The sequence below is a fragment of the Coptis chinensis genome, chromosome 8 (genome assembly GCF_015680905.1).
Source record: "Coptis chinensis isolate HL-2020 chromosome 8, ASM1568090v1, whole genome shotgun sequence".
Lineage (NCBI taxonomy): Eukaryota > Viridiplantae > Streptophyta > Magnoliopsida > Ranunculales > Ranunculaceae > Coptis > Coptis chinensis.
Genome location: NC_141463.1, coordinates 23386708 through 23413385, shown reverse-complemented (window position 1 = coordinate 23413385; position 26678 = coordinate 23386708). Strand labels below are relative to the sequence as shown.

Here is a 26678-nt window from a genome sequence, read left to right as displayed (position 1 = left end):
GTGTAAAACTGGGAATACGGGAACTAATTGGAAAATCTAATATCCACATTATATATACTAAGTAAACGGGCACGTGTGTTGCACGTGCTAGAAAAGAAAATTGGGGCGGAAAAAATGAAAGGAAAGAATTATGTAAAATGTAAAATATTACTTATTAAAATGATCAAGGGGATGCCATTTGAACCGGATACAAACATTTGGAGAAGCCTGCTTTCAGCCTGCAAAATCAAAGGGAATGTTAAAGTTGCTGAATATGCATGTAACCAGTTGATGGAGTTGGACTATGGTAACACAGACTACCATGTGCTTCTAGCTAATATATACGCCAGTTGCGGGAAGTGGAATGAAGTATCTAAGGTAAGATCTGTTATAAGAGGAAAGGGTCAGAAGAAATCACCTGGGTATGCTGTATCCTGTATCCATAGCACTGGAGAGCTCCTTACTGGGTATGGTTCTCTTTATCCGTATTTTTTGTTTACCTTCCATGTGAAGGCTATAGCTAGAAGTTCATGATTGCCTTTAAAATGATCTTATTGTTTTTTTACATTTCCTCTTCTAATTTGATTCATGTTTTTTGTTACAACATTTCTTCAAAGGTATTACATATGTGTAATGGAAATACCTGGCTGGTTAATAACTTGTTATTAAGATATATTCCCACATTATGGTCATAGCAGTTGGTCTATTTGATTGTGATGCAGATTTCTTGATCAAAAGATTTGGTTTAGACATTTCTGGGTCTTCAAGTTGACTATTTTGAGTGTTTGGTCCATTTTTTTTCTTTTTTCTTTTGTTTTCCTCCCCATCTCTGTGGCAGAGTGGGCATTATGCAACAGCTCCTACTCTCAACAATAAAACAGTATTACTGCTTTCAGCCGTATGTTTTATCAGTTTCAGCCGTGTGTTTTATCAGTTTCTAAATGCATCAACAGAAGTATACATGGTTATGACCAAGACGAGCAACTAATAATGTAGCCTATTGGGAAGTATACATTCGTTTGAGAATATTATTAGTTAATAACGCTGATAGATGAGTTTAAGAGTGAAGTAGTTGAGAAGGGTTACAAACATTGAGTCAATACTTGCTGTAGAGAGCTGTGTAAGGACTTGTCACTAAATCCCACTTTTCCCATCTTGGCCACAAAAATTGTTGGTGGTACAATCTCAAACATAGGACCACCAAGTTGGGTTGCACCTGTCATGTACATTGATATGCGATGAAGTAATTCTTTTGAAGAAGCAGAGTTTAGTTAGATAGTGAGTTTTGCTCTATGACGTCTCAATGCATTACAAATCACTACACAGTAGTTGTGAATTCAAGTCATTGATAACTGATTGTCTGTTTGTCCAATTTACAGGTATGATGCAGTTATGCAGAATTGGCAGCTTGCATTTAGTTGGGGCCAAGGGGTTGCTTTCCCGGTACAAAATCTCCGGGCTCGGTTGTTAACAGACATGGCTTGGTTGACCATGAAGACCTATGTTGACATGGAGACGGAGCCATTCCATGTCACAAATGTTTATGAGTTCCATAATGGGCAGTGGTTCTTGGTTCATCATCATAACTCTTTGATGCTCACTGATGCAGAGCTACAGAACCAAAATGGGTTTGGCTAAGAGCAACTAGAAGAGCAATAAACGAAAAAAATGGAAATATAGTTTCCGCTGTTTCAGGAATTTATATCCCTAGAAGTTCTCTTGGTATATACCTCTATTCGGCTCTCTTTATACAGGATATCGTCGTTTTTTTCTCCTGCCAATTGAGTTTGGCTCATGATTTTCTTCCTTGTGAATATTCATCCCCTTTTAACTTTGTTTGTCTTGATTATGTTCCTTCATTATTCTGATTCCTGTTTTCTCTTCAAATACGGTCTGATCTCATCCTTCATTGTGTTTTGCATAGAGATACTGTAATCAAGTGAAAAAATACCGAACATGTACCTACCTTTTAGGTAGGTGTCCAACATGATTGAACCTATGATTTTTATGAGAGTGAGGAACTGCACCAGAGGACAGTAGTAGACGTACGGAAGAATAGCTTGATTGCTTGATCGATTTTTTTTGCGATCCCATTTGTTTTTAATTGCAGCACTGCTCAAAAGAATATTATAAAGTTTAGAATAAAAACTGAATAACATTGGAGCGCTAAAGGAAGGTTGGCTACCTGCTTTCAATGGCAGCAAACCTTACATGCCGATGTCAATTCCAACTCTCACATTCGTCTTCCAGTCTTACTGTGAGGGAGTAATATTCACATCTAATGAATATTAGACACGTGTCCAGCATAAACAGAAGTACCACACCGACCTCATGTCAACGTCCTCAAAGCTCGCTTCATAAGCAGCTCGCATCATATACGTGGTCTACTTCAGCTCGCTCCAGGATAACGCAGGTCAAACAGACGATCTCATGCAGAACGCCTCAACTTATGACATCATTTCTTATTCAGAAGCAATCATGACTAAAAGTGTACTTGCATAGATCTTGATCGTCAGCCACTGGTCACGGCCGCAAGCTACTTGTACAGACTGCCACTCCACATCATTACAGCAGACCTATGAGGGTAGTCCTCACATGCTATCCTAATCTCCACCCCTCATTTGGAAGATCCTTTACACGTGGTGGGCAAGGATACACTCTAAATCTCTATAAATACCTCTCCAATGAACTACGCCAGACCTGATTCTTCTCTCCCACAACAACCGAGAGCAAGATACGTAGGCAGTTCGCACCCAAAGCGAACTCGGTCTCGTCCAATAACCTATACCAGTCCCCCAGTGACTGTTTGTAAAGGAAAACCAAAGCACACCTTTACATTGGCGCCGTCTGTGGTCTCGATTACTTGAGAAACCAAACCACCTTCACACTAATCAGTATCAAAAACTCAAAAACCAACGGTTCTCAAGCCCATGAAGCATGGAAAGCCTCGAAGCTCAAGTCCAGAGTTTAGTCGGGTCACCTAGGCATAATGAATGGGCACATTACCCCGCCTCCAAAGAAGAAAATTCGATCTAGTGCGAGGTCAATCAAGCTCCAATGCACCGGGAGGGGCTAGCCACGACCATCTCCTAACCGGGCTAGTCATTATCATCTCAATAGGCTCAATTCAGTTATTATGATCCATGCATCTCCAAAATTACTACTGTTAGTTCGTACTAACTCTTTGGTGCTAGCTCACATTTTTATTTTTACAGGTCAATGAAGCTCCAAAACTGGGGCTAACTATAGTCACGCCAATTCAAGGCTAGCTATTGACGACGATCTCCAAAGCAGGATGCCCACGGACTCACTCGGGTCACAACACCCAGCTGAATATAACGCTCATTCGAGCTCAAACGCTACATAACGTCACCACTTCTCTCCTGTTGTCAAGACCCCAGAGGTCACACCAACTCCTGTTGCCAAGATCTCCATCCCTCCGATCGAGAAACAATCACCTGAGACTAGCTCCGCTGAGGTCGCTTCATCTTCTACAGCAGTTCAGCATGAGGAAACCACTCACAGCTCGTTCTCTGAACAAAACACTCTCAGGAGTTCAAACGTGCTTTCAATCACGTAACGCCTCGGGGAGCTTACGGCTCATAGCCTCTCCGGGGTCTCGTTGGTTGAGGACCTATACTCCTAGGATCAACTCGCGCGAACGCCTCCCGAGCAGCAACACGCCTCTACATACGCTCTCCCTGAAGCAAAAGCGCCCCCGGCAGAAAGCAAAGACGCCATCGGGCTACATACGCTCATCCAAAGCGCCCCCGGCGGCAGCAAAGACCCTCAGGGGCTACATACGCTCTCCGCGAGCAAAGTGCTCCCAGGAGCTTACAGGCTCATAGCCTCTCCGGGTCTCGCTAGTTGAGGACCTATACTCCTAGGATCAACTCCGCGAGAACGCTCCCAGCGAGCAACACGCCATCAAGGGCTAAATACGCTCTCCGCGAGCAGAACGTTCTCAAGAGCTTACAGGCTCATAGCCTCTCCAAATCTCGCTAAGTTGAGGACTATACTTTTAGGATCAACTCAGTGAGAATGCTCTCCGTGAGCAATACGCTTTCATAAGCTAACACGCTCTCCGTGAACAACACGCTCTCCTGAGCTTACAGGCTCCATATCCTCTCCAATTCTCGCTAGTTGCGGACTCACACCTCTAGGATCAACTCAGTGAGAACGCTCTACGAGCAGAACGCTTCCACAAGCGCTACAAGGTCCCTTGACCTACTGGAGCAACACACTTACATACGCTAGAACGAACACTCGAGCTCTCTAAGGGTCCCTCGACCTACGCTCAACTCAGTGCAAAACGCTCTCTACGAGCCAACCATTTATTCGAACTAAAAAACTCTCTTCTCCAGCACCATATGCTTTCTGTAGCTCCAAGGCTACTCAACTCTCGTGGGCACTCTCAAAAGTTATGCTAAACACGTGCCAATCACGTGTTTGCTTCAATCCACCACCAGTTTGCTATATAATACGGAACGATCTCTCCAGCACGGTGAATATTTCTATTCACATTTGTTCGCCTCCTCACATATGCTAAACACGTGGCACCATTCTTTCTCAGCAGATCACTTCTCCGTATAAAGCGACCTACTGAGAAGGGGCTGTGTGAGGGAGTAATATTGACATCTAATGAATATTAGACACGTGTCGGCATAAGATAAAATGTAAGTACCACACCGACCTCATGTCAACGCCCTCAAAGCTCGCTTCATAAGCAAAATGATCATATATATGGGTCTATTTCACTTCGCTCCGCCCAGATAACGCAGGTCAAACAGACGATCTCATGCAGAACGCCTCGACTTATGACATCATTTCTTATCCAGAAGCAATCATGACTAAAAGTGTACTTGCATAGATCTTGATCGTCAGCCACTGGTCACGGCCGCAAGCTACTTGTACAGACTGCCACTCCACATCATTACAGCAGACCTATGAGGGTAGTCCTCACATGCTATCCTAATCTCCACCCCTCATTTGGAAGATCCTTTACACGTGGTGGGCAAGGATACACTCTAAATCTCTATAAATACCTCTCCTATGAACTACGCCAGACCTGATTCTTCTCTCCCACAACAACCGAGAGCAAGATACGTAGGCAGTTCGCACCCAAAGCGAACTCGGTCTCGTCCAATAACCTATACCAATCCCCCAGTGACTGTTTGTAAAGGAAAACCAAAGCACACCTTTACACTCACCATTGCATCAATTACTAGCTTCCGGTCACACCATTTTATCATCCCCATTAAAATGCTTACGAAAATATCAAAATAATCACTTAGAAGATTCCTTTTTTATACAACATGCCAATGGCTAAAACCAATAAACTGGTAACCTTATTACAGTACTGCTTTCCAGAAACGGAAAGCTCTTGAGAGATATCTTGTTGCCATGCAAATGCAAGTTGCTGGCGACTCATTCTAAATTGATGCGCCTGAAACTAGAATCATGTAGTATCAACCACCACTAGATTTTATATCGTCTACATCTGTTCCTACCAATTTTTTACACACTGATACTTTTATGCCCGTCATTTATTTCACAAAAACCATTTTTCCGAGGAAATGTTTCTAAAGAAACTGAGTTCAGTCCTCATTCCCACCTCAAGTTTCTCGACTTCTAGATATCATTCTTTGGTACCTCTTTCTCACTCTCTGCCTAGATATGGTAACTATCTTAAGGATTAGAATTTTGGTCGAGGAAGTATTATAATTTTATTTTTGGTAACTATCTTTGCTTAGTATTAGAATGATATCTAGTTCGGAATATCTTCACAGCCAAATCTTCTTGTATCACAATTCACATGCAATACTCACATTTCTCCACTTGTTAGAAATACCATTCATAGGAACACATTACTCAGTAATGAAAATTACAAATTACTCTAGATTGAAAATAGCTTTCTAGATTCGCTGACATCGGTGACACATTAGACTCCCCGCTCCTTGCACTTACACATCAGAATTGGAATTAACTTTTGTGGGTTTCACAAGAATACAAGATAAATGAAAATCGTAATCTGCAATTCTAACGAACCAACCATTTGCTGTCTTAATTATAAACAAATTCTTAATTTCATCTTCAAAGTATTTCGCCAATAAGTCTTCCAAAGTTTCTTTTCTTCTTTATATAGAATCAAAATCAAACATACTGAGGATGGCTCCAGCCATATACATTCATTGTCAGCAATCTTATTCTTTTCTTCGGCAACCTCATTATCTACAACTTGAAAGATACTATAAAATGGGAAGAGGTCTAACTTAGAAGATTACAGCATCACTTTCTTCAATCACTGGTACTCTCAACTCTATCTGTACACCGTCATAATATGTTCCATCTCCTGACAAGGAATAATTAGATGTATAAAATTGATGATGTCAACCCGTTTCTTCTCCTTTTGTCCCACTGCAACAAGGAAACTATGATTTAACAGACACATATTGCTAACTTTGTAATCAATATACTTGACAAACAAAAACAATTTACAATGTTCCGACAAAACTCCATATGCTTGACGAAATCAAACAACACATATATAAAAAATTCTCGTCAACCAGGCAAGAGCTTGCTTAGCTCAGTCCACAGCCTCCTATCATTCAGCATTTCAGCGCACTCTAAATCTTAAAGAACAGTGTTCTATGGTCCAGGGTGGGCAGATCAGCAGTTCTTCTCGTTACAATTTTAGAGAGTTTTTTCTCGTTCATTTTGTAGTTATTTGCATGGACAAAAGTGTACTCAACACTATGAAGGTAGTTATGATTTGATCAACTAGAACTGTCAATAAAACGAAGATTATTATTATTATTTTTTTAAATGGAAATAAAACTTTCTGCTGCTTCCTGATTCTATATTCAATACTTCAGTTTCGAATCAATTTTAAAAATTCTTTTCACACAACTTCATCAAGTGATGACAAGGCAGGCATTATGTCAACTGAATGGTATTGGATGATAAGAAATATTTTAGTATTTAGATATCAATACAGAAATTATCGATTTATCATGCTAAATAACCAAAAATGGTAGGAGATAAAAATCTGAAATATTACTACACTAAAAGAGTATGAAGGCTTTAAACTGACTATGAATCAAGAAGGATCGAACTGTGACTATGACAATACGAATTGCGCTATCGCAATACCCTCCTTTAAATTTTTGTTCAAAGCCCTACTTAATCCTAAAACAAGTAAATGAGTAAGCATTTACCACCATCTGGAGGGGAAAAGGAAAGCATTTATGCGACCTAAGTTGGATCCATAAGCCACATCATATCATGCATATGATTTTCTTTCTTTTCTGAAGGGTTAAATAGGGACGAACCAAAACAAAATAAGAAACACAAAGACAATAATTACAATTTGCACGGTTATATAGGACAGATGCAGAAAGCTTGACACGTCTTCCAAAGATAGAATGAAGAAAAACATTGCATAATCTCAAATTACATGAAGCCACATATTATGAAAAAGGACAACCCATTGTAAGCAAATAAGTGTTTCAGATAGCCCAGGAGAAGAATATGTCAAGCACTATGATACAGAAAACAAGAGAAAGTATACAACACGAAATCGTTAAGCACAAGAAAAGTTTTTTGAGTAAGAAAAATATACCGCATCAGACATGTCACAATGCAGCTTTGTAACTGAATCACCTCTGCCAAGCTCTTCTGGAAACCCATACACTATATATTTTTCGGCCCCAAGTTTGGCTTCAACAAATTTTCAGGAACTTTTGTAGCAGTATACAGAATACCAGACTTCGGATGGGTGTAATCACTGAATGGGAGAGCAACAATAAACTCCACACCATATCTAGGCAACCGATCTTCAAATGAACTGGATGAGGGCCAATCCTTAAGCTTCAACATTTCTGGCCACTGATACGGCCTTCTAGGTAGCCTGTGAAGAATTGATGAATATTAATTTCAACCTACAACACAATAAGAAAACAAAATGTTACTGCTTAACTGACAAGCACCTTTCTGTAGGTGTAACTTTGTCAGTTAGGGAAACAGAATATAAGAAAATTACTATGACTTAGTTAAAAGTTAAAACACATAGCAATCTACAGTAAAGTATATCTACTGTAACCCACATAACAATTTCTGTTCACTTTGTTAAAACAATATGGAAAATCAGAATAACCAAAAAAGGAGTGCGAACCCAATTTAGTACTACAGAGGAAGCTATAAACAAGAGCAATACACATTTTTTAACTACTGTTTCTGTTTTTATTTTTTTGATTGGTAAAATTAAGATATTATATACATAATCAATATGAAGTATAGGATGAGATATCCTTTACTAGAAGACTACACAATCTTAATTTATCCTATCAGAACTTGTGTTCAAAAGATACAGCACGTTAATGACTGAAGTTACTAGTGACTACTCAGTTGAAGTTAGGTCAAGGTCTCACAACTCAACCAAATTAGACAGACAAAAAGTAGCCGCAACCATTGATAGGTATAAGATTGCAGGGTAACAAAAGTTAAAGAATATGAGATCTATACCTCACACCAATCCAAGCAGTCAATAGCCTTAACACTACACGTCTCTTCTTTGAGTTTTCCTTTGGAACCTCTCTCTAAAAGCCCTCCACATGACCATTGGTTCCCAACTAACACCAGATGTTTTTTCAAGTACATGTCTAACAATAATCGGTTCACCTCTCAACCAATGCATTTGAAAATGCTCAATTTCATCATTTCTCAGGTCAACGGCATTGGGGCAATACAAGTAGTTGTCTTTACTATCACTTCAGAACGCTGCCCGCCTCACTTCAGGATTTTTAAAGACCTTCCCCACAAAAGGAAAACATGAAGAACAGCCAATAGGGGAATCAACATTTGGGAACGGAGAGTTGCTAGTCAGTTTCTCAGCACTCTTAAGCAAGTTACTTGTCCAATTAGCCTTGAGGTTGTGTCTCAATTCAAGAATCTTGGAACCACAACCACCACACTCTATTGGAGGACAAGGAAGGGAACAGTCGATGTTTGTTTTCCAGTAAGGAAACTGACCAACCACATCTGTTAATGAACCTTCTCCCTCCCAGCCAGATCTTTTTCCTGAGGCCTTAGTATCTTGACTATGAGCATGTTCAACATACTGTCTCTGGTAACAATACGCTTCATTACCCCAAGCTGGCGACCTTCCCTTAGTTCCAGGCAGCATGTGAGACAGAGATCATATGAACAATCGGGATTGGGGCAGCTTCTTTGGAATTTTAAAATGGATGTATTGCAATTATCGTTGTTGAAGAAGGCAATGCAATGGGAATAAGTCACATACGCCATTCTAATGAGGAACATAAGATGCATTAGTTGTTTAATGAGTACTAGGTTATATAGATGTCCTTCCCACCCGGTTTCTTGTATTGATCTTTTGTCTAATAAAATCAATCTACTTATCATAAGAAATGGCAAACCTCATGTTTTCTCTATTCCTTTTTTGGTAAGTGAACAACAAAAACACATGTATACAGGACTTACTACTGATCAAACCACAAAAATAGATTTAATCTATTTCCAACTAAGATGACTCAGAGTTAGTAATCTTTCTAGTTCAAGAACTTGTCACACAAGAAAAATGGATCTCATCTAGCTTTAACAAGGGGCGGAGATATTTACACCCCAACTTATGGGAGTGGCACCCCTTTAACAAGTTTTATGGTATAACTTATACCGTATAAGCACTCCTCCATTAATCAATAGACCTGACATACACCCCTCCATTATTCTCAAATCACAACGCAAAGCACCCCTCACCCATTGTTTCAATTAAATCGTTTTCTACTAAATTTGTTTTTTAAAACACGAATGAATTTAAATCGTTTCAAAGTATTCACGCTCTCCTTGACTCCTCGCGGTATCTCTCCTCTTTACAATCATCAAACCATCTACCGCTGCCGAAGACTTATGTTTTTGTTGGTGTTCACGGCAACTGCTTGCCGCAGGAACATATATGTTGCGGAAATATATAGTCGTGAATATATGAGGGGAAGGGAGTTCCCCACGGCAGAAAATCTTTGTAGCTTATTGGTTTCCACGACACATACCTACCGTGGAACAATTCTCACTGTGGGAAGATACCACAGTTATTAAGCAGAAAAAGATGATTTCATCTACAGTTCGTTGCCGGCACCTTCCTGCCACAAGGTTGCCAATGCTACGAAAAATTATTACCGTCGCCAGGAAATATCATTCTCCCATCTAAATCTAAAAGATGTGCACTTGGGTTTCAATGTTCAATACTAAACTTCGAATTGGGTTTCAAGGTACTCTAGCAATTTTTTATTTAATCACACTTTGTAAAGTGAATGTTGGGTATATTGATGATGAGAACATGGGATAAAAAACTATGGACATCATGACAAATCGAAAAAACAAAAAGCAGAGATAAAAATAAAAATCAATTTCAGATGCAAGTAACTACAATATTTGGGAATAACAAAAAAACTACAAAAGAAAGAAAGAAGAAGACCATAAAAACATGAAGGTATTAGAGCATACCAATATATATTGACGTTCATCTTCATCAAGTTTAATCCTTCTGATGTTCACTTCTGCACGCTCAAGCCCTAAAAGTTAAAGACATTGCTATTTGAAACATAAGTAGCAAAGAGAGAACAGGAATTAACTTTTGCGGGTTTTACAAGATAAATGAAAATCATAATCTGCAATTCTAAAGAACCAACCATTTGCTGTCTTAATTTGTTTTTTTCTTCTTCTTGGCATTACCAAAGAATGGGTGCAGTAGTCAATCAATAGTAACAAAGATTTTCATCTTCAAAGTATCCTGCAGTCAAAAATTCTAGAAATCAGTTCAACTGGAAAAAAACAAAACAATAAAATTAAAAAATTCAATCAATTGAAACCAAAACAAGACCTGAATTTCAGATTCTCCACTAAAAATCAATATAAGTTCGAATTTATATGTGGATCAATTGATCATGAATTTACTAAGAAAAGGACAACCGCACGATTGGACGCAAGGCTTCGCCGTTAGTAATGTTTGACTTGTTTTTAGGGGATTTTCAATTGGTTAAAATGTTTAAATATACACTATATTTTTGGAACTTTATCAAAGCTTTTAGTGAGAAGTCTTAATCATTGTAAACAATGCCAGGATTAAGGTCTAGCGACCGATGCGCAAAATATTTACAATCACCAGATCATCATACACAATTTAATCCAAGACAAATCAACCATACAGACATAAATGAATTGAGGCATAGCTCCAAGAGACCATATAGCACTCACTATAGTTCATCACTTGATACTTACAAATGTATAAAGCTTATGCATCAAAGAAACATTCAAGCGGTTACTTGAAATCAGAGAACCAGTACAAGGACGTAAGGAGGAAAGGAAAGTGTTTCATGATCTAAGTTGTCAGAGGCGAGACGCAAGGTGTTAAATTTCTTAACACACACATTGGGCGCCATGGGAACGCCTTTGACAGGGACCAACAATTTTCATTAAAAATTGCCTCCTTCGCCATCAGGGTGCGGCCTTTGACAACAGAGTTCATGATTGAAATTTTGTAATGAGATACGCATACAAATAACTAAAACATACTCACAAGGGGTTTCTGAAGCAAGAACTGTAGGCTCCTCGTAACCAGGCGGTCGTTTAACTTTCTTTGAGTAATAGCATCCCATAAAACAAGCACAAGTCAAAGACCAAACTATATGACAAGCAGGCGGCTACTATCCTACTGGCAGTTTTGAAATTTTGTACCTGTCAAACACATTAAAGTAGAATCAGTGCTTGAGTCAAGAGCAACAATACTTGAAGATTCTTGAATTTGGCTTCAGTTTGAAATGTTTGGAGGGGAAAATATGTCGGTGACCTATATTCAATCATGCCAATATAAATAAAGAACCTAAGCCTATGCTTGAGAAGAAGTTATATAACAGTTCAGAAGAACTCCAATACCAAGTATGTAAAGGACAACTATCATGGTATATGTGAGATTTTTTCTTCAGGAAAATGAAATAAATCAAATTAAACACGCTTCAACAGATCCCATTAACTGGAGGGGACTATATTGGTAGGACCAATCGGTGCCTAACACCAACTTTCAACCTTGGCCCTGTTTGTGAGTCAATGGTAATGTAATCACTGGATACTATTCAGATTTAGGGAACTACTACAATGAGATTTTTCGGACTATGTTCACATGTAATACGAGGAATTATCATTGTATAGCGTAAAAGTGCAAACATATGATTGCATATCAAACCAATAGTCTGACTAGTTTGTTATCATAATGCCAACTCACCAAATTCCTGACATATGAACAAACCAGGAATCTCCATATACATTCAAATCCATGAATAATTATAACCTTAATGCAAGAGAAGCCACGGCACTTACGAACTAAGCTAACTTTAACTCTTAAATCTCATAGAAAATATGCGGGGTATGGAGTTTGGAGTTGTTATTACACAAGGAAATTTCAGTCAGTTTTAGAACATAAATGAATACTTACGAAACTTCGAATTTCCAATGGTTATATCAAAATTGGAAAAAAATGAAAAGGATAAAGACCAACTGAAAAGAAAACAAGACTAGAATTTCTGATTCTCCACTAAAAATCAATATAAATTCGAATTTGAACAACAACATCAGTATGGCCTATTATCTATCAAATTATTTCAAATTTGTTAACAAGACAAAGTTTCAGATCCAAAGCTTGAAACTACGGATGAATATGATACATACCTTGATCGAAAACCCGATTATCTAAGCAGAAAGGAAAACTGGTTTCGATATCTAACATTTGATTCCTTCGTAGCACTTGGAGACCTTTCTTTTCCACAAGCACTTTGCAACTTGAAATCGAATAAGAGCTCTTTTCAATCCGATCAGAAAACGAGACGAAATCAATCATTCCTTTCTCGAAAGATGTGTTAAGGACGTCGGTAATCCCACTCGAGTGAATCCCACCACTCAAACACATCTTCTTGTTCATACATTAAGTTGTTGCGTTCTCTGCGTCCAGTTTGACTGTTCAACAAATCACATTGCGGACACACACATAGACACCATTGATTGACAGGAACAAATAATTGAGAGTATAGAAGTCGTTCTGAGTTTTACCATCACCAAAAGAAGTTCCAATACTATCGGTGAGGATTTCCGCAATCGAAAACTCTAGAAATCAGTTCAACTGAAAAAACAAAACAACCAAATTCAGAATTCCAATCAATTGAAACCAAAACAAGATTAGAATTTCTGAATCTCCACGAAAAATCAACACAAATTCGAATTTATCTGTGAATAAATTGAACAACAAATTATTTGAAAATATTTTAAAAAGGCAACAAATAAAAGAAAATCCTAAAAAGAAATTAAGTTTTTTTGATGAAAAGCTTGAAACTATGGATGAACATGACACATACCTTGATCGAAAGTGTTTTCAGTGTAGAAGCAGATTATCGAAGCAGAAAGGAAAACCGATTGAAGCCAAAAAACGAAGATTTTCGAGAAAAAGATCATTTCAATCCCACGTTTGAATCCTTGGAAAGAATACAAGCCTTTACTTACTGATCATCTTCTTCTTTTTCAACTTCTTCTTTGTCGTCATCATCATTATCACCACCATCTTCATCATCGTCATCACCAATCTTTAAAGAGATGTTCAGGACGTGGGTAATCTCCCCACTCGAGTGAATCCCACCACTCTTTCCTTCCATGGATTTGTTTGAGAGAAGGTGGGGCTGACTGATGTTCTCGGTTGAACAGAGGGAGCCTTTTCAATTCAGGACAATTGCTTACAATAACTGTTTGAAGAGAGTCACAAACCATCACGCCCTTCCAAATGCTCTTCAGTTTCGGTAGATTCAAGAAGAACAATGTCTTCAACCTTGGGAGTGCGATAGTATAATCAATTTCACATTCTTCTTCTTCTTCTACAATTAGTTCCTCCAATTCCGCACAATAGTACACCCTGATATATTCCAGGTATTGAAAGTGTTGTTGTAATAACCTAGTTGAAAACAGGCGGTCCAGTTTGACATCCTCAATTACAACAGACTGCCAAGAGTTGTTGTACATGAATAGCTGACTCAAAGGGCTCTTCAGTTTTGGCAAGTTTCCCAATTCCAGAGTACGTAACCTCGGGAGTACTGGAATGGCACCACTCTCATCTCCATCTGCTACCACTAGCTCCTCCAATTGTGAGCAATTCACAACTCTGATCTCTTCAAGGTTAAGAAGTTGTTGAAGCAACCTAGACCAGAATAAAACTTTGATATTATCACAACCCCTGATCTCCAACATCTTCAAACAAGGAAAAGCTCCGTGTGCTGGGACCTTCTCATATATCTTGCTTAGATTCTGACAGTTACCGATTTTCATAATCTCAATCCGTTTTAGGAAGATTTGTGGTACTATGAATTCCATTGAATTGCAGAAATCAATGATAATTTCTCTTAGGTCTGTTGAATCATTTAAGGCAACTCTGATAATCTTGAGATTTCATTGAAATGTTCAATGTGAAGAAATTGAATGCTTTTCGAAGTCGGAGGGCATTGCAAGGAATACCCATTTGAGTTGGACAAACATAGAATTCTCTCTTCGCTGAGGAGGAATGAAATATATCGGTCTGTGTCTCTTTCCGTTCCAATAAAATACTTTTTAACTTTTCAAAGTTTGTAAATTCAGCATAGGAAATAAAGTCCGACAGCTCGTGAAATTTGATTGTAAGATTCTCCAAGTGTGTCAAGCTTGAGAGTTCCCGCAAAATCTCCCCTCTTTCTCACAAGATACACATATTCCGGTTCTATTCCCAGCAATTTTAACTCTTCAAGTAAAGAAAACTTGGATATCAATCCTGAAGGGATCATTTCTTTCAATTTAGAATTGCCGCTGAAATCAAGGCTTCTGAGGTTGGCCAACATTTCCATCCCATGAGGCAGTTCTTCTATGGCCGAATATGTGAGCTTCAACACTCTCAGTGACTGAAGCTTGGATAGAGAAGGCACTCTAACTAAGCGGAGACAACGATCTAAGAGTAAACCACGAAGATTCACCAAATCAGAGGCTGAATCTGGTAACGACTCAATACGAGTCATAGATAAATCGAGAACCATCAGACTATTCATGTACATAAAAAAACCAGGTGCAACGTGTTTCAGTAAAGCAAAATCCATATAAGAACCAGTAAACTTCTGACCAAGGATCAATGTCAAGAGTTTTGGGCATTTGGGAGTAATTGAAATATCTTCTATACGACTTCCCATAAACGAAACCCTCTCAAGATCTTCCGACCAATCACCTTCATGTGGTATTTCTGTTGATGAACGCCCAGTTCTGATCATGAATTTAGGTTTTGATTTCGTGATGTAAAGAGCCATATCCCTAATCAAATCATGCATTTTAACAAGGTCCCTATCAACTTCTTCTAGCATGCAACAACCCTTTAGTTTATTCAGTATAACACGGCCATGACGCATTTCATCTTCTTTGTTCGATCCCTTGACTAACCCTTCCATAACCCAATACTCAATCAACTTACTAGTGTTGATTTCATCATCTTCAGGATATAATGCACAATATAAGAAACACTTCTGGTGGTTTTCCCTCATTTGATCGTAACTGAATTTCAGACGCTGAATGACTTTCTCCACCATGGCCATGTTCAAACTTGTAGATTCTCGCAGATCTGATAATGCAACTCGCCACTCATCAACATCACCAACATCTTTGCTTCTCATAGCTTGCCCAATTGTGATGATTGCAAGCGGCAAACGACAACACTCCGCAACAACTTCTTTTGCAATGTCTTCCATGTCGGGAACAAGCTCCTCACCGACATTTACCGAGACATTTACCAAGAACAGTTCCCATGCTTCGTCCGTAGAAAGCGGTTCAACTTTGACATATATCTGGCACAATATCCCTCTGCACACTTCCTCTGACCTGGTAGTCAATAGTATCTTGCACCCATTGTCTTTTGTGGGTTCAGGAACTCCAAGATCCTGTAAATCGAATGCCTCCCATATGTCGTCTAGGATAAGCACAAACTTTCCCCTTCTACGAAATGCACTTTGCAACAATGACGACCGTCTAGCTTCATCTTGTTCAGCAGAAAGATCCAATGTGACTCTCTTTGCAATCTGATTTTGAAGTTTTTGAGCATCAACATCTTTGGATACAGTGACCCACAAAACATTTTCAAAGCGGCTTTGTTGTTGCAAGAGTCGATTATTGATGTTCTTCATTAAAGTGGTTTTGCCCAGGCCACCCATCCCATAGACACCAATTTTCTGAAATTCATCACCTAGTAAATATTCCCAAACCATCTCCAAGTTCTTGCCAGCAGTATTACCAATCAGTCTTGTTGTTGCCATCTCCATTCCTGTCTCTTGAACAAAAAACGCTAATGCCTCGTCTGAGAACCGACCAGCCTTTAAGAGATTAGTCATCTCATCAATCAACTTGAGCATTTGTTTTCCCAATTTTGCTCTTGAAGAACAATTAGGTAAAACTCCACTTAAGCAACTGTTCGGTACTTGGGCTTGGATTTGCACCACATCCACCTCGGATATAACACCATTGGCTGTATTCAACCAGTTTTCTACAATACTTGTGCGCGCCTTTCCTACCCCCTCCGCAATCAACAGTTTCGCTTTGACATCGTTTACTTGGGCAATCAATTCTTGTTTTCTGTCTCTCAACGACTGAACTTCTTCTTTCGAACTTTTAATATACTTACACTTCTCTTCCAGTGATGCGTTCATGCTGTTACACCCACAACTCAATATGGTTCCAATTGCTGCTGCAAGGATCTCCATTCCTGTCATTACAACGCATTAATTACATATTAAGAGATAGTCATCATTGGACTTTATCAAGAGTTTAAATTTGCAAAACATGGTTATGTTGTTAACCCTTTAACAATGAATGATGATTAAAAAACAAGAGTAATAATCAAGTGTATAATAGCAACTAACAAGGAAGAAGAAAATTTGTAATAAACTGACCAAGCTGTTTGTGATGTTAAGTTGATCGAGTGATGTTAAGTTGAGTACTAGTCAAAGATCGACCAAGCTGTTTGTGATGAAATGAAAAAAACCACAAATATCTTACATGGTGTATTATCAGGTCTCCACTTTTCTTTTTAGTCTTCTTCCTTTGTTTGATATTTTGACAAGACCACTTCTGTTGTTGACTCTTTTTTTGGTTGGTCTTCTGTTGTTGACTTTTTTTTTGGTTGGTCTTCTGTTGTTTGATATTTTGGCAAGACCACTTCTGTTGTTGACTTGCTTCCTACGTAACTTCATTTGAATTTTTGATCATCCGATTTTCTGTTTTTGCCGACATAAAAAAATGCAAATTTCATTACACTTCCCTTTCAGCTACTTCTTTATCAGGAGAATATAAGCTACCCCCAAGGTTGATTAGTTTTTCGGTTTCTTCCATTTTGCAAAATATTTGACTTAGCTGTGATTGTTATTTGCATTTTGTTAGTTAAAATAGTTAAGAGAACTTTGTTTTCTGATCATGTTGAACGATTTATTCCCAGGGGATGCCAAGTCTTGTGGAAGGGAGTGTAATTAATAGCGAGGGTAGGATTCAAGGTGGGCGCAGGCACCTTTCAAAAGCATCTAGATCCCTAATAGGCTTATATTGAGTTCTGAATTTTGTGTATATAATTTGCATGTTATTAACATACATGCTCCACTTTTTGAAACTTTTAGCTAACGTATCAGTGGTTCTTAATCCTTTCATCAACAAAATGATTTAACAATTAGCATAAAGAACAAGGTGTAATGAAGAGTTTGAGAAACATAGTTGATGAACAACCGTTTGTGGTCTCACAAGAATATGAGAAAGAGATGTATAACTAATCGTTGAGTTTATTTTTGGCGTATCATCTTCAACAACAATAAGTTTTGAGGCACATGTATTTACAAGTTATGAATGTGATACTCATATATATACACAGATTGCTCACAACTGTTGAAACTTATAAAGAAAGAAAATATGTCACCCTATTCCTAGTGAAACAATAGAAATAGTTGCAAAAGCTTGGCTTAGTTCCCATACAAAATTTTGTTGCTGAGGTGCCAAATTCTCCCAGTCTGTCCTCCTATATGCACCAGTATTTGCAGATTTAAGGAAGAAAAAGAGCATATCAAACACAATGACAGAAAGGATAATAAAAGTACTAGACAAACAAATAAAACATAGCATATATGTATCACATGTTGATTCCAAATCTTATAGGTCAAATTTGATATGATATGTCAAGAAGGACACATGCCTTACTATTAAAGCAGCAGAAAACAGAATTAACCTATGGCTTGTAAGTGTAAGAAGGATCCCCTTAAAATACTAGTATACTGCATTGCAGTGGGGTGTGAGCGTAGTATATCATTTATTTGGCTCTCCTTTTTTATATATAATATAATATATTTTATTTATTTGTTTATTTCCACAACTTGATTAATTATTTGATAATTAGACAGATAAGCAAGTGTAACAATGGAGCTCTTAAAGTTGGAGTGTTTCATTTTAGTATGGTACTTGAACAAAGAAGTGTAGGCTTGAACACTGTAATTGAAAGAGAGATCTTGCTACTCGAACTTCATAAGAATTCCTGCATGAGCTGTTCACAATTCTTTTTCTCCAGATATCTTTTCAAGGATCGGTAAAGAATTCCTGCGAGAAGTTTTCAGCAGAATCATAGATGGTGTGCTTATATTCAACAATTTGTTCCAAAGCAAGCATAAAAAATTTCAGAGGCTCAATTTACTCAGTAAAATAATGTAAATCCTGTCCTTCTCTATTACTTCTCCATTTCAGAAAAGGATGTCTTAATTCGTTGTAAAAAGAATTATAAATAAGGTGACCATAACAAGCGAGTGAAATTCTATAAATGCAATTGAGAAATGAGGACATACCCCAAATCGACTATGATGATGCTAACATTATCTTGTGACCGTTGATCCTGCAGAATTTTATGAAATTGTAGTGAAACCGTCTAAGTAGCAATATCACTTGATATGTACAAAAGACAACTAATCATCAGGGATAAAAAGTACCAGAGCTGCATGTGCCAGAGCTTCACAAGCACGCTGAAAACAGAAGAAAGGAAAATAACCAGAAGAATGGAAATTGAGTAAGATTCAGCAGGATCTTGAATCTGATATAAGAATTTGAGATTTGGAGCATGTGGTATTATGCATATCTGGATCCAATTGGACCACTATTTTAGAATGTACCTGAACATTTCCATGTTCTCGGTTGATTCCTGACAAATGTTACTGCATCCAAGCTGAAACATCAAAACAGGAAAGAAAAAGTTGGTTAGTATTTGTTAGTTGGAGCTTCGACCCATTAACAAATGATAGACGAGGAATCCATTATGTTTTAGGTTGGGTTACTATGCTGAAAAGATAAAATAAGAATGAAGCCACCCAGCTAACCTGTTCACATAATCCCACAGACCATCAGATGCTAACAATAAAAATTCAGCATCAGATGCAAGAGTTACTTGATAAATGTCTGGAGATGCTGTAACAAGGTCTCCTTTGAGCTGAACTCTATTACAATACAAAATGCATTAACAATCAATGGAGAAAATTCTAATCAGGAAGTTATGTATGTAACTGTAAACAATTAAATTAAAACGTAGCCTTAGTTATTAACAATACCGATAAACAAATTTTGAGGTCCATCTTCCCACCTCAACTCCTTGCACCAGCATTCTTTTTAGAAAGAGAACACATGAGGCCCATCAGAATTCAAAAAAATTTAACGATCAAAGATAATCCAAAAACTTAAAAAAAATCATGTGTAATCACTAAGATGAAAAGGGAAGAAAGGAAAGTACAAGACATGAACTCATTCTTCTTTGTCTTGAACCGCAAGTCACCGAAAGCACGGGAAACAGAGATATCTCCACATATTCTTCCATTCACAATCTATTTCAGTAGATAAGTACCGTTACAAGGAGTGATAATTGGGATAAATCACTGAACAGCAGATAACAAATCTCAGACTATTAATGAATCTAATCAGCTTAAATTAAAAAGCATAAGCTAGTAGCTATTGCTGTCAAACCATGAACTATTCAAACTGAACAGGATGTTTAGTGAAGTTCGGGCATAGTCCTCTTATCAAGCAACTGTGGGAGGCAGCAGTATTAGTTGGTATGGTGATTAATTGGAAGCAGAGAAATAAATGGCTTTTTGAGGGCAAGAAGATCACTCTAACCCAAGGCAAATGTCAGATGAGAAATCATATTCAGAATTCTTTTTGGATGACTATTGGTTACATGAATAGAGGAGCTCATGATTCTCAGATTCTTAAGAAATGGGGGTTACCGGATAAGCTTGGAAAGGCGCCAATATTCAAGGACTGTAAATGGTATCCCCCGGATGGGGATGTTATTAAAATGAATGTGGATGGTGCTTCTCAAGGAAACCCAGGCCCCTCAGGCTATGGAGTTGTGTTTAGGGATAGTAGGTGTCTTTTTGTTGCTGTGGTATGCAGACACATAGACTTTGCCACAAATTATATAGCTGAATGCTTGGCTATACTTGAAGGTGTAGAATATGCGGTTCAAAGGAATTGGAAGAAGTTATGGGTTGAATCGGACTCGGCGGCTGCAGTCCATGCTTTTGGGAGTTCACAACTTCCATGGGGGATGAAGCAAAGATGGGATAAATGTAAGGAGAAGCTAGAGTACTGCAAGATAACGCCTACATGGAGGGAATGCAACTTCTCCGCAGATAAAGTGGCCAAATATGCAGCAGACTTACAGACAAAGGAACAACTAGTTTTTGATGTAAAACCACCATGGATTACCACATGGGAGGTTCCACAACAAGTTTACTTTAGATTTGACTAAAAATCTTAGCAGTGCTACTGTTACAGTGGACTATAGGATACACATGTACCTTCTCCTCTTTTCTGTTTTTACTCTCATCAATACAATATTTGCTTACTTAGAAAAAAAAAATCTTTCTACAAAGAGCACGACTCATTCAGGTAAAACTTCAAAGAATATTACTGTTTTCAGAGTAGAAAGTTTGAATTATGAAACTGTTACTCATTCTGTTTATATCCTTCATTACATGTAGTGATTCACTATTAGCTTTCTACCGAAAGAACATCATAGGGAAGTAAAATGTCTGGTTTGAACTCCAATACAGGATGAGAGAGCTTCCATTGCCCTACAGCATCAGAATTTTTTTTATGGGAAGTGAAACTGTGTAAGAAGGATCCCCTTAAAATATTAGAAAGGGTAAGAGACACGAAATATCATTTGGTGCATGCCACTGACTGGATGTGTCCTCTGTGTATAGTGCATTACTTGTATTGATCTTATTTAATTAAGCAGATAACTCCCCAATATATGAATAAGATCTGCAAAGTAGACGCTTGAATAACCCCCTTTTTTTTAGTAATATGTATTTCCGACTTGAAAGTACATGATAGTGTGACACAATAAGCTCTATGAAAATGAGCATCATTCATCATCTAAGTAGATTTCAAGCGGATAGGTGCCTTAAGCATCAAAAATAAATAAGGTGCCTCAAAGTGTGAGAGTCAATTGAGATGTCTAATCACATTTATGGAGGTATCAGAATCACCCATGGAAACATATACATATAAAAGGTAAAATGAAATAGGAATGTAAAAACACACCCATCCACCTGCTTCTCTGATTCTCCTGATCTCTTGAAGGGAAACCTTGTTGTTTCCATAAGGGCGATGAGGGTTGGTCAGTACTTCTGCTTTGCCAGAACGGGAGAGAACCTACATTATCGAGTCAATTAAGCATGAAAGAATTTATTGAAGGTACTTTTTAAACTTCGTCAGTTTTTAAGGAAGCCATATATGTCTGTTAAGTATTGAGAAAGTAAGATTTGTACCACACTTGAGTCACCAACATGAGAAACAATTAGCATATCATTTCTAAGAAATATAGCTGTTGCCGTAGAACCAGATTCAGTTTGCTTCCCGGTCTCTTCAAGCCTTAGCAAAAAAGAGAGACCAAATAACAATAAATTTAACACAATAACATATATTTTGCAAATAAGCGTGCATACCCTGGTGTGATTAAGGCCGTGCTTGGAAAAAAATGGCAATGCTCGAAATTGGTCTTTTAAAAAACATTTGCAACTATCAAGAACTAATGCTCATACCAGTTCAATAACCCATTATCGGCATTTATAAATGCCTCCTCCAATGCCTTCAAGCATTACTACACTTGAATCTTTGCTACTTAGCAACATCCCATCTTGTAATGTTGCAACACATTCTTTATACAGCTCCTCCCTAATGCATATATAGAATCAGAAGATGCAAATAAAATCTAAAGCGGCTTATATGATTTTGACCTTTCTTTCATGAAAAAAGAAAAAGCAGAGGGATATAAATTAAAATCCCACAATTCAAAATGGGACTATCATTCTATCAAGAAACTGCTTATAAATTAATTTGGCTTATAGTTACTGGTAAAATCTCGCTAAAATCACAAAATCATAAATAGGCTTAAAACAAATAATGAGTATTTCTTTTTCCAATCAAGTTTTTTCTTCCCAAGATTGCTTAACAAACAGAATTATGCAGTTTCACTAATATGTTATCTATAATCTCATAAGCATATACAGCTTAAGAAAGAATCTATGTAACCTGAGAAACTCGACCGATGAAAAACCAGCATGGCCATCAAAAACAGCAGCAAAAGAGAAGCCACCAATATCACCATCCGATCGAACAACAACATCGTCTTCGTCCTCAGCAACTGTTCAACTTTGACATCTTTCTGGCACAGCATCCCTTCGCACACTTCCCTGGTAGCCAATATTATCTTGCACCCATTGTCTTTTGTGGGTTCAGGAACTCCAAGATTCTATAAATTGAATGCCTCCCATATGTCGTCTAGGATAAGCACAAACTTTCCCCTTCTATGCAATGCACTTAGCAACAATGATGACCGTGTAGCCTCATCTTGTTCAGCAGAAAGATCCAATGTGACTTTCTTTGCAATCTCGCTTTGAAGTTTTTGAGCATTAACATCTTTGGATACAGTGACCCACAGAACCCTTTCGAAGCGGCTTTGTTGTTGCAAGAGTCGATTATTGATGTTCTTCATTAAAGTGGTTTTGCCCACGCCACCCATCCCATAGACACCAATTTTCTGAAATTCATCACCTAGTAAACATTCCCAAACCATCTCCAAGTTCTTCTCGGCAGTAGTTTTACCAATCATTCTTGTTGTTGCCATCTCCATTCCTATCTCTTGAACAAAAAATGCTAACGCCACATCTGAGAACCGACCAGCATTTAAGAGATTAGTCATCTCGTCAATCAACTTGAGCATTTGTTTTCCCAATTTCGCTTTTGAAGAACAATTAGGTAAAACTCCACTTAGGCAACTGTTCGGCACTTGGGCTTGGGTTTGCACCACATCTACCTCGGATATAACACCATTGGCTGTATTCAACCAGTTTTCTACAATACTTGTGCGCCTTTTCCTTCCCCCTCCGCCAATCAACAGTTTAGCTTTTACATCGCTTTACTTGGGCAATCAATTCTTGTTTTCTGTCTCTCAACGACTGAACTTCTTCTTCGAACTTTTAATATACTTACACTTCTCTTCCAGTGATGCGTTCATGCTGTTACACCCACAACTCAATATGGTTCCAATAGCTGCTACAAGGATCTCCATTCCTGTCATTACAACGCATTGATTAGTTGTTAAAGAGTAACGATACCATACCTGAATAAATCATAGGAAAAGCAGAACGAATAAACGATAAACAAAATATCCATTTTTCCAACTCTCATTACATAAACTATAGAGCTGGTTTTGACAGCATTAATGATAAGACCATAACAATTATACATGAAGTGACAGTATTACTTTGATCTATAATAAGGCACGTTTGAAGAAAATTTATATATATAGTATATAATACAGCTGACCTTATAGTTGGTAGGAACTGATGTTATAGATTGGATGGAATAATAAGCTGATCTGATCAGGAACAAGCACACTCTAATAGGGCTCCACAAATTCTTGTAGAACAATGATAAACATGTGAGACCCATAAAGTTGGTTGTATTTAGATATGATAATGATAATGGGTTGAATTATTGAAATTTTAGGGCCTTATCCCAAACATATTTAATTACCACTAACTAAAGCAAAGATAAACGCACTTCCCTTTGTTTTACTCCTTTAGCTGCTTCTTATCAGAAGAAGTCCCAAACCAAGCTGGCATCACCAAGGTTGATGGTTTTTGTGTTTCTTCCATTTTGCAAAATATTTCACATAGCTAATTATTATTTGCATTTTGCTGTTAATAAGAGAAGAAGTAGAGAGAAATTTGTTTTCTGATCATGTTGACCGATTTGTATACAGGGGATGCAAGTCTTGTGGAAGGGAGGAAATGAAATCACCATTCCCTTCTGTAACTGTGAATTGCATGGGGCTTTTTGTAATCAAATGCAAACAAGCAATTAGCATTGAAATCTGAAATTTACACATTTTACTATGAAAAGGGATTGTACAAAGTGAGGATGGCTCCAGCCATACACATTCATACTCTACAACTCTACTGACATACACATTCATACTCTTGTAGGGATTGCACAAAGTGAGGATGTCTGGAAACAACAGGAAGTATAAATTGCCCTAACTGGAGTGTATATACTTAGATAATTAACTGCTTCTTAATTTTTGTGACACCTAAAAACTCCAACATCCAAACTAGGCTAAAGCTTCATCTTCCCTAAGGTAGAAATTGTTCTAGTTTCCAGACGAAAATTAGAGAATGTGGCATCAAAAGCAGCTTCTAGCTGAAGCTGCTACTTTCTAGATAAACAGTCAAGAATGCGGGTGGGGGGCTGAAAATCCACCACTCATTCACTCAACAAATGTTCAATGCGCAAAGTAACTCAACAGAGGTCAGTTAAACTTCACTAATCTCATTTGAAGCATAATATAAAATCATATTCATTTCCAAAAGGATCTTCAATAACTGGTAATCTCAACTCTATCTGTACACCGTCATAATACGTTCCATCTCCTGACAAGGAATAATTAGATGTCTAAAATTGATGATACCCATTTCTTCTCCTTTTGTCCCACTGAAACAAGGAAACTATGATTTATCAGACACATATTGCCAACTTTGTAATCAATATACTTGACAAACAAAAACAATTTACAATGTTCCATAACTGCAAAACTCCATATGCTTAAAAGGAAATCAAACAACACATATAAAAAAAGGTCATCACTGGGAAACACCAGGCAAGAGCTTGCTTAGCTCAGTGTAGTCCACGGAGATCATCATTCAGCATTTCAGCCACACTCTAAATCTTAAAGAACAGTGTTCTATGGTCCAGGGTGGGCAGATCAACAGTTCTTCTCATTATAATTTCAGAGAGTTTTTTCGGTCATTTTGTAGTTATTTGCATGGACAAAAACAACACTCAACACTATGAAGGTAGTTATGATTTGATCAACTAGAACTGTCAATAAAACGAAGATTATTATTTTATTTTTTAAAATGGAAATAAAACTTTCTGCTCCTTCCTGATTCTCTATTCAATACTTCAGTTTCAATCAATTTTAAAAATTCTTTTCACAACTATTTCATCAAGTATGGTATGACAAGGCAGGCATTATGTCAACTGAATGGTATTGGAGATAAAAAATATTTTAGTATTTAGATATCAATACAGAAATTATCGATTTATCATGCTAAATAACCAAAAAAACCTGGTCTGAAAGGAGATAAAAATCTGAAATATTACTACACTAAAAAAAGTATGAAGGCTTTAAACTGACAGAGGAAATTGAACATGATTACTAATATAAAGTTATAAACATCACAATTATAATGCCTGTTATAGTGACTATGAATCAAGAAGGATCATTAAGAACTGTGACTATGACAATAAGTCAATTTACAACCATCAGACTTCCCACATTATCCAAAATTTTTGTTCAAAGCCCAACATAATCCTAAAACAAGTAAATGAGTAAGCATTTACCACCAACTGGAGGGAAAAGGAAAGCATTTATGCACCTAAAATTGATCCATAAGCCACATCATATCATGCATATGATTTTCTTTCTTTCAGAAGGGTTAAATAGGACCGAACCAAAACAAAACAAAAAACACAAAGACAATAATTAAAATTTGCACGGTTATATAGGACAGATGCAGAAAATGAAGACTGACACGCCAGTGACAAAGATAGAATGAAAAGAAAAAACATTGCATAATCTCAAAATTGTGCCACATATTTTGAAAAAGGACAACCCATTGTAAGCAAATAGATGTTTCAGATAGCCCAAGAGAAGAATATGTCAAGGCTATGATACAGAAAACAAGAAAAGTATACAACACCTAAATCATTAAGCAAAAGAAAAGTTTTTGAGTAAACAAAATATAAACTCATCAGACATGTCACAATGCAGCACATTTGTAACTGAAACACCTCTGCCAAACCCTAAAAGACTGGAAAACCATACACTATATATTTTTCGCCATGCAAGTTTTTATATGTTCAACAAATTTTCAGGAACTTTTGTAGCAGTATACAAAATACCAGACTTGGATGGGTGTAATCACTGAATGGGAGAAAAATGATTCAAACAATAAACTCCACACCATATCTAGGCAACCGATCTTCAAATGAACTGG

At 37.6% G+C, this 26678-nt stretch overlaps 3 protein-coding genes and 1 pseudogene across 4 annotated transcripts in view; 1 reads left to right on the top strand and 3 right to left on the bottom strand.

Annotated features, from left to right (window-relative positions):
* The window catches only part of LOC147480643 (disease resistance protein At4g27190-like), a 75753-nt gene that overhangs the window by 42880 nt on the left and 6195 nt on the right, over positions 1-26678 (bottom strand). The window contains exon 3 of the mRNA XM_086576069.1: positions 12718-13165. The gene's annotated coding sequence lies outside the window, so the exon portion shown is untranslated. The remainder of the gene's footprint in view (positions 1-12717; positions 13166-26678) is intronic.
* On the top strand, positions 166-1751 carry LOC147480646 (F-box protein SKIP8-like). Its single transcript, XM_086576089.1, has 2 exons — positions 166-446; positions 1359-1751. The coding sequence occupies exons 1-2, from the start codon at positions 172-174 to the stop codon at positions 1615-1617; spliced, it is 534 nt and encodes a 177-aa protein (XP_086432215.1). The 5' UTR covers positions 166-171; the 3' UTR covers positions 1618-1751.
* LOC147480645 (disease resistance protein At4g27190-like) lies at positions 6034-17113 on the bottom strand. The gene is made up of 4 exons (XM_086576070.1): positions 17089-17113; positions 13398-16795; positions 7601-7919; positions 6034-6396 (listed from the first exon to the last, which is right to left on the bottom strand). Exon 2 carries the CDS (start codon positions 16791-16793, stop codon positions 14658-14660), a length of 2136 nt encoding a protein of 711 aa, XP_086432196.1. The 5' UTR covers positions 16794-16795; positions 17089-17113; the 3' UTR covers positions 6034-6396; positions 7601-7919; positions 13398-14657.
* On the bottom strand, positions 17841-23317 carry LOC147480644 (protein phosphatase 2C 57-like; annotated as a pseudogene). Its single transcript, XR_015205443.1, has 12 exons — positions 22883-23317; positions 22648-22763; positions 22158-22290; positions 21885-21987; positions 21658-21768; positions 19849-19928; positions 19659-19712; positions 19431-19547; positions 19227-19279; positions 19047-19079; positions 18906-18952; positions 17841-18091 (listed from the first exon to the last, which is right to left on the bottom strand). The product of XR_015205443.1 is annotated as a protein phosphatase 2C 57-like (transcript).

Bases quoted from the DNA above. Each gene is read 5' to 3' on its own strand.
- LOC147480646 (XM_086576089.1), top strand. From the start codon at position 172: ATGCCATTTGAACCGGATACAAACATTTGGAGAAGCCTGCTTTCAGCC. The intron at 447-1,358 runs GTATGGTTCTCT...TCCAATTTACAG, and splicing joins ACTGGAGAGCTCCTTACTGG to GTATGATGCAGTTATGCAGA.
- LOC147480645 (XM_086576070.1), bottom strand. From the start codon at position 16,793: ATGGAGATCCTTGCAGCAGCAATTGGAACCATATTGAGTTGTGGGTGT.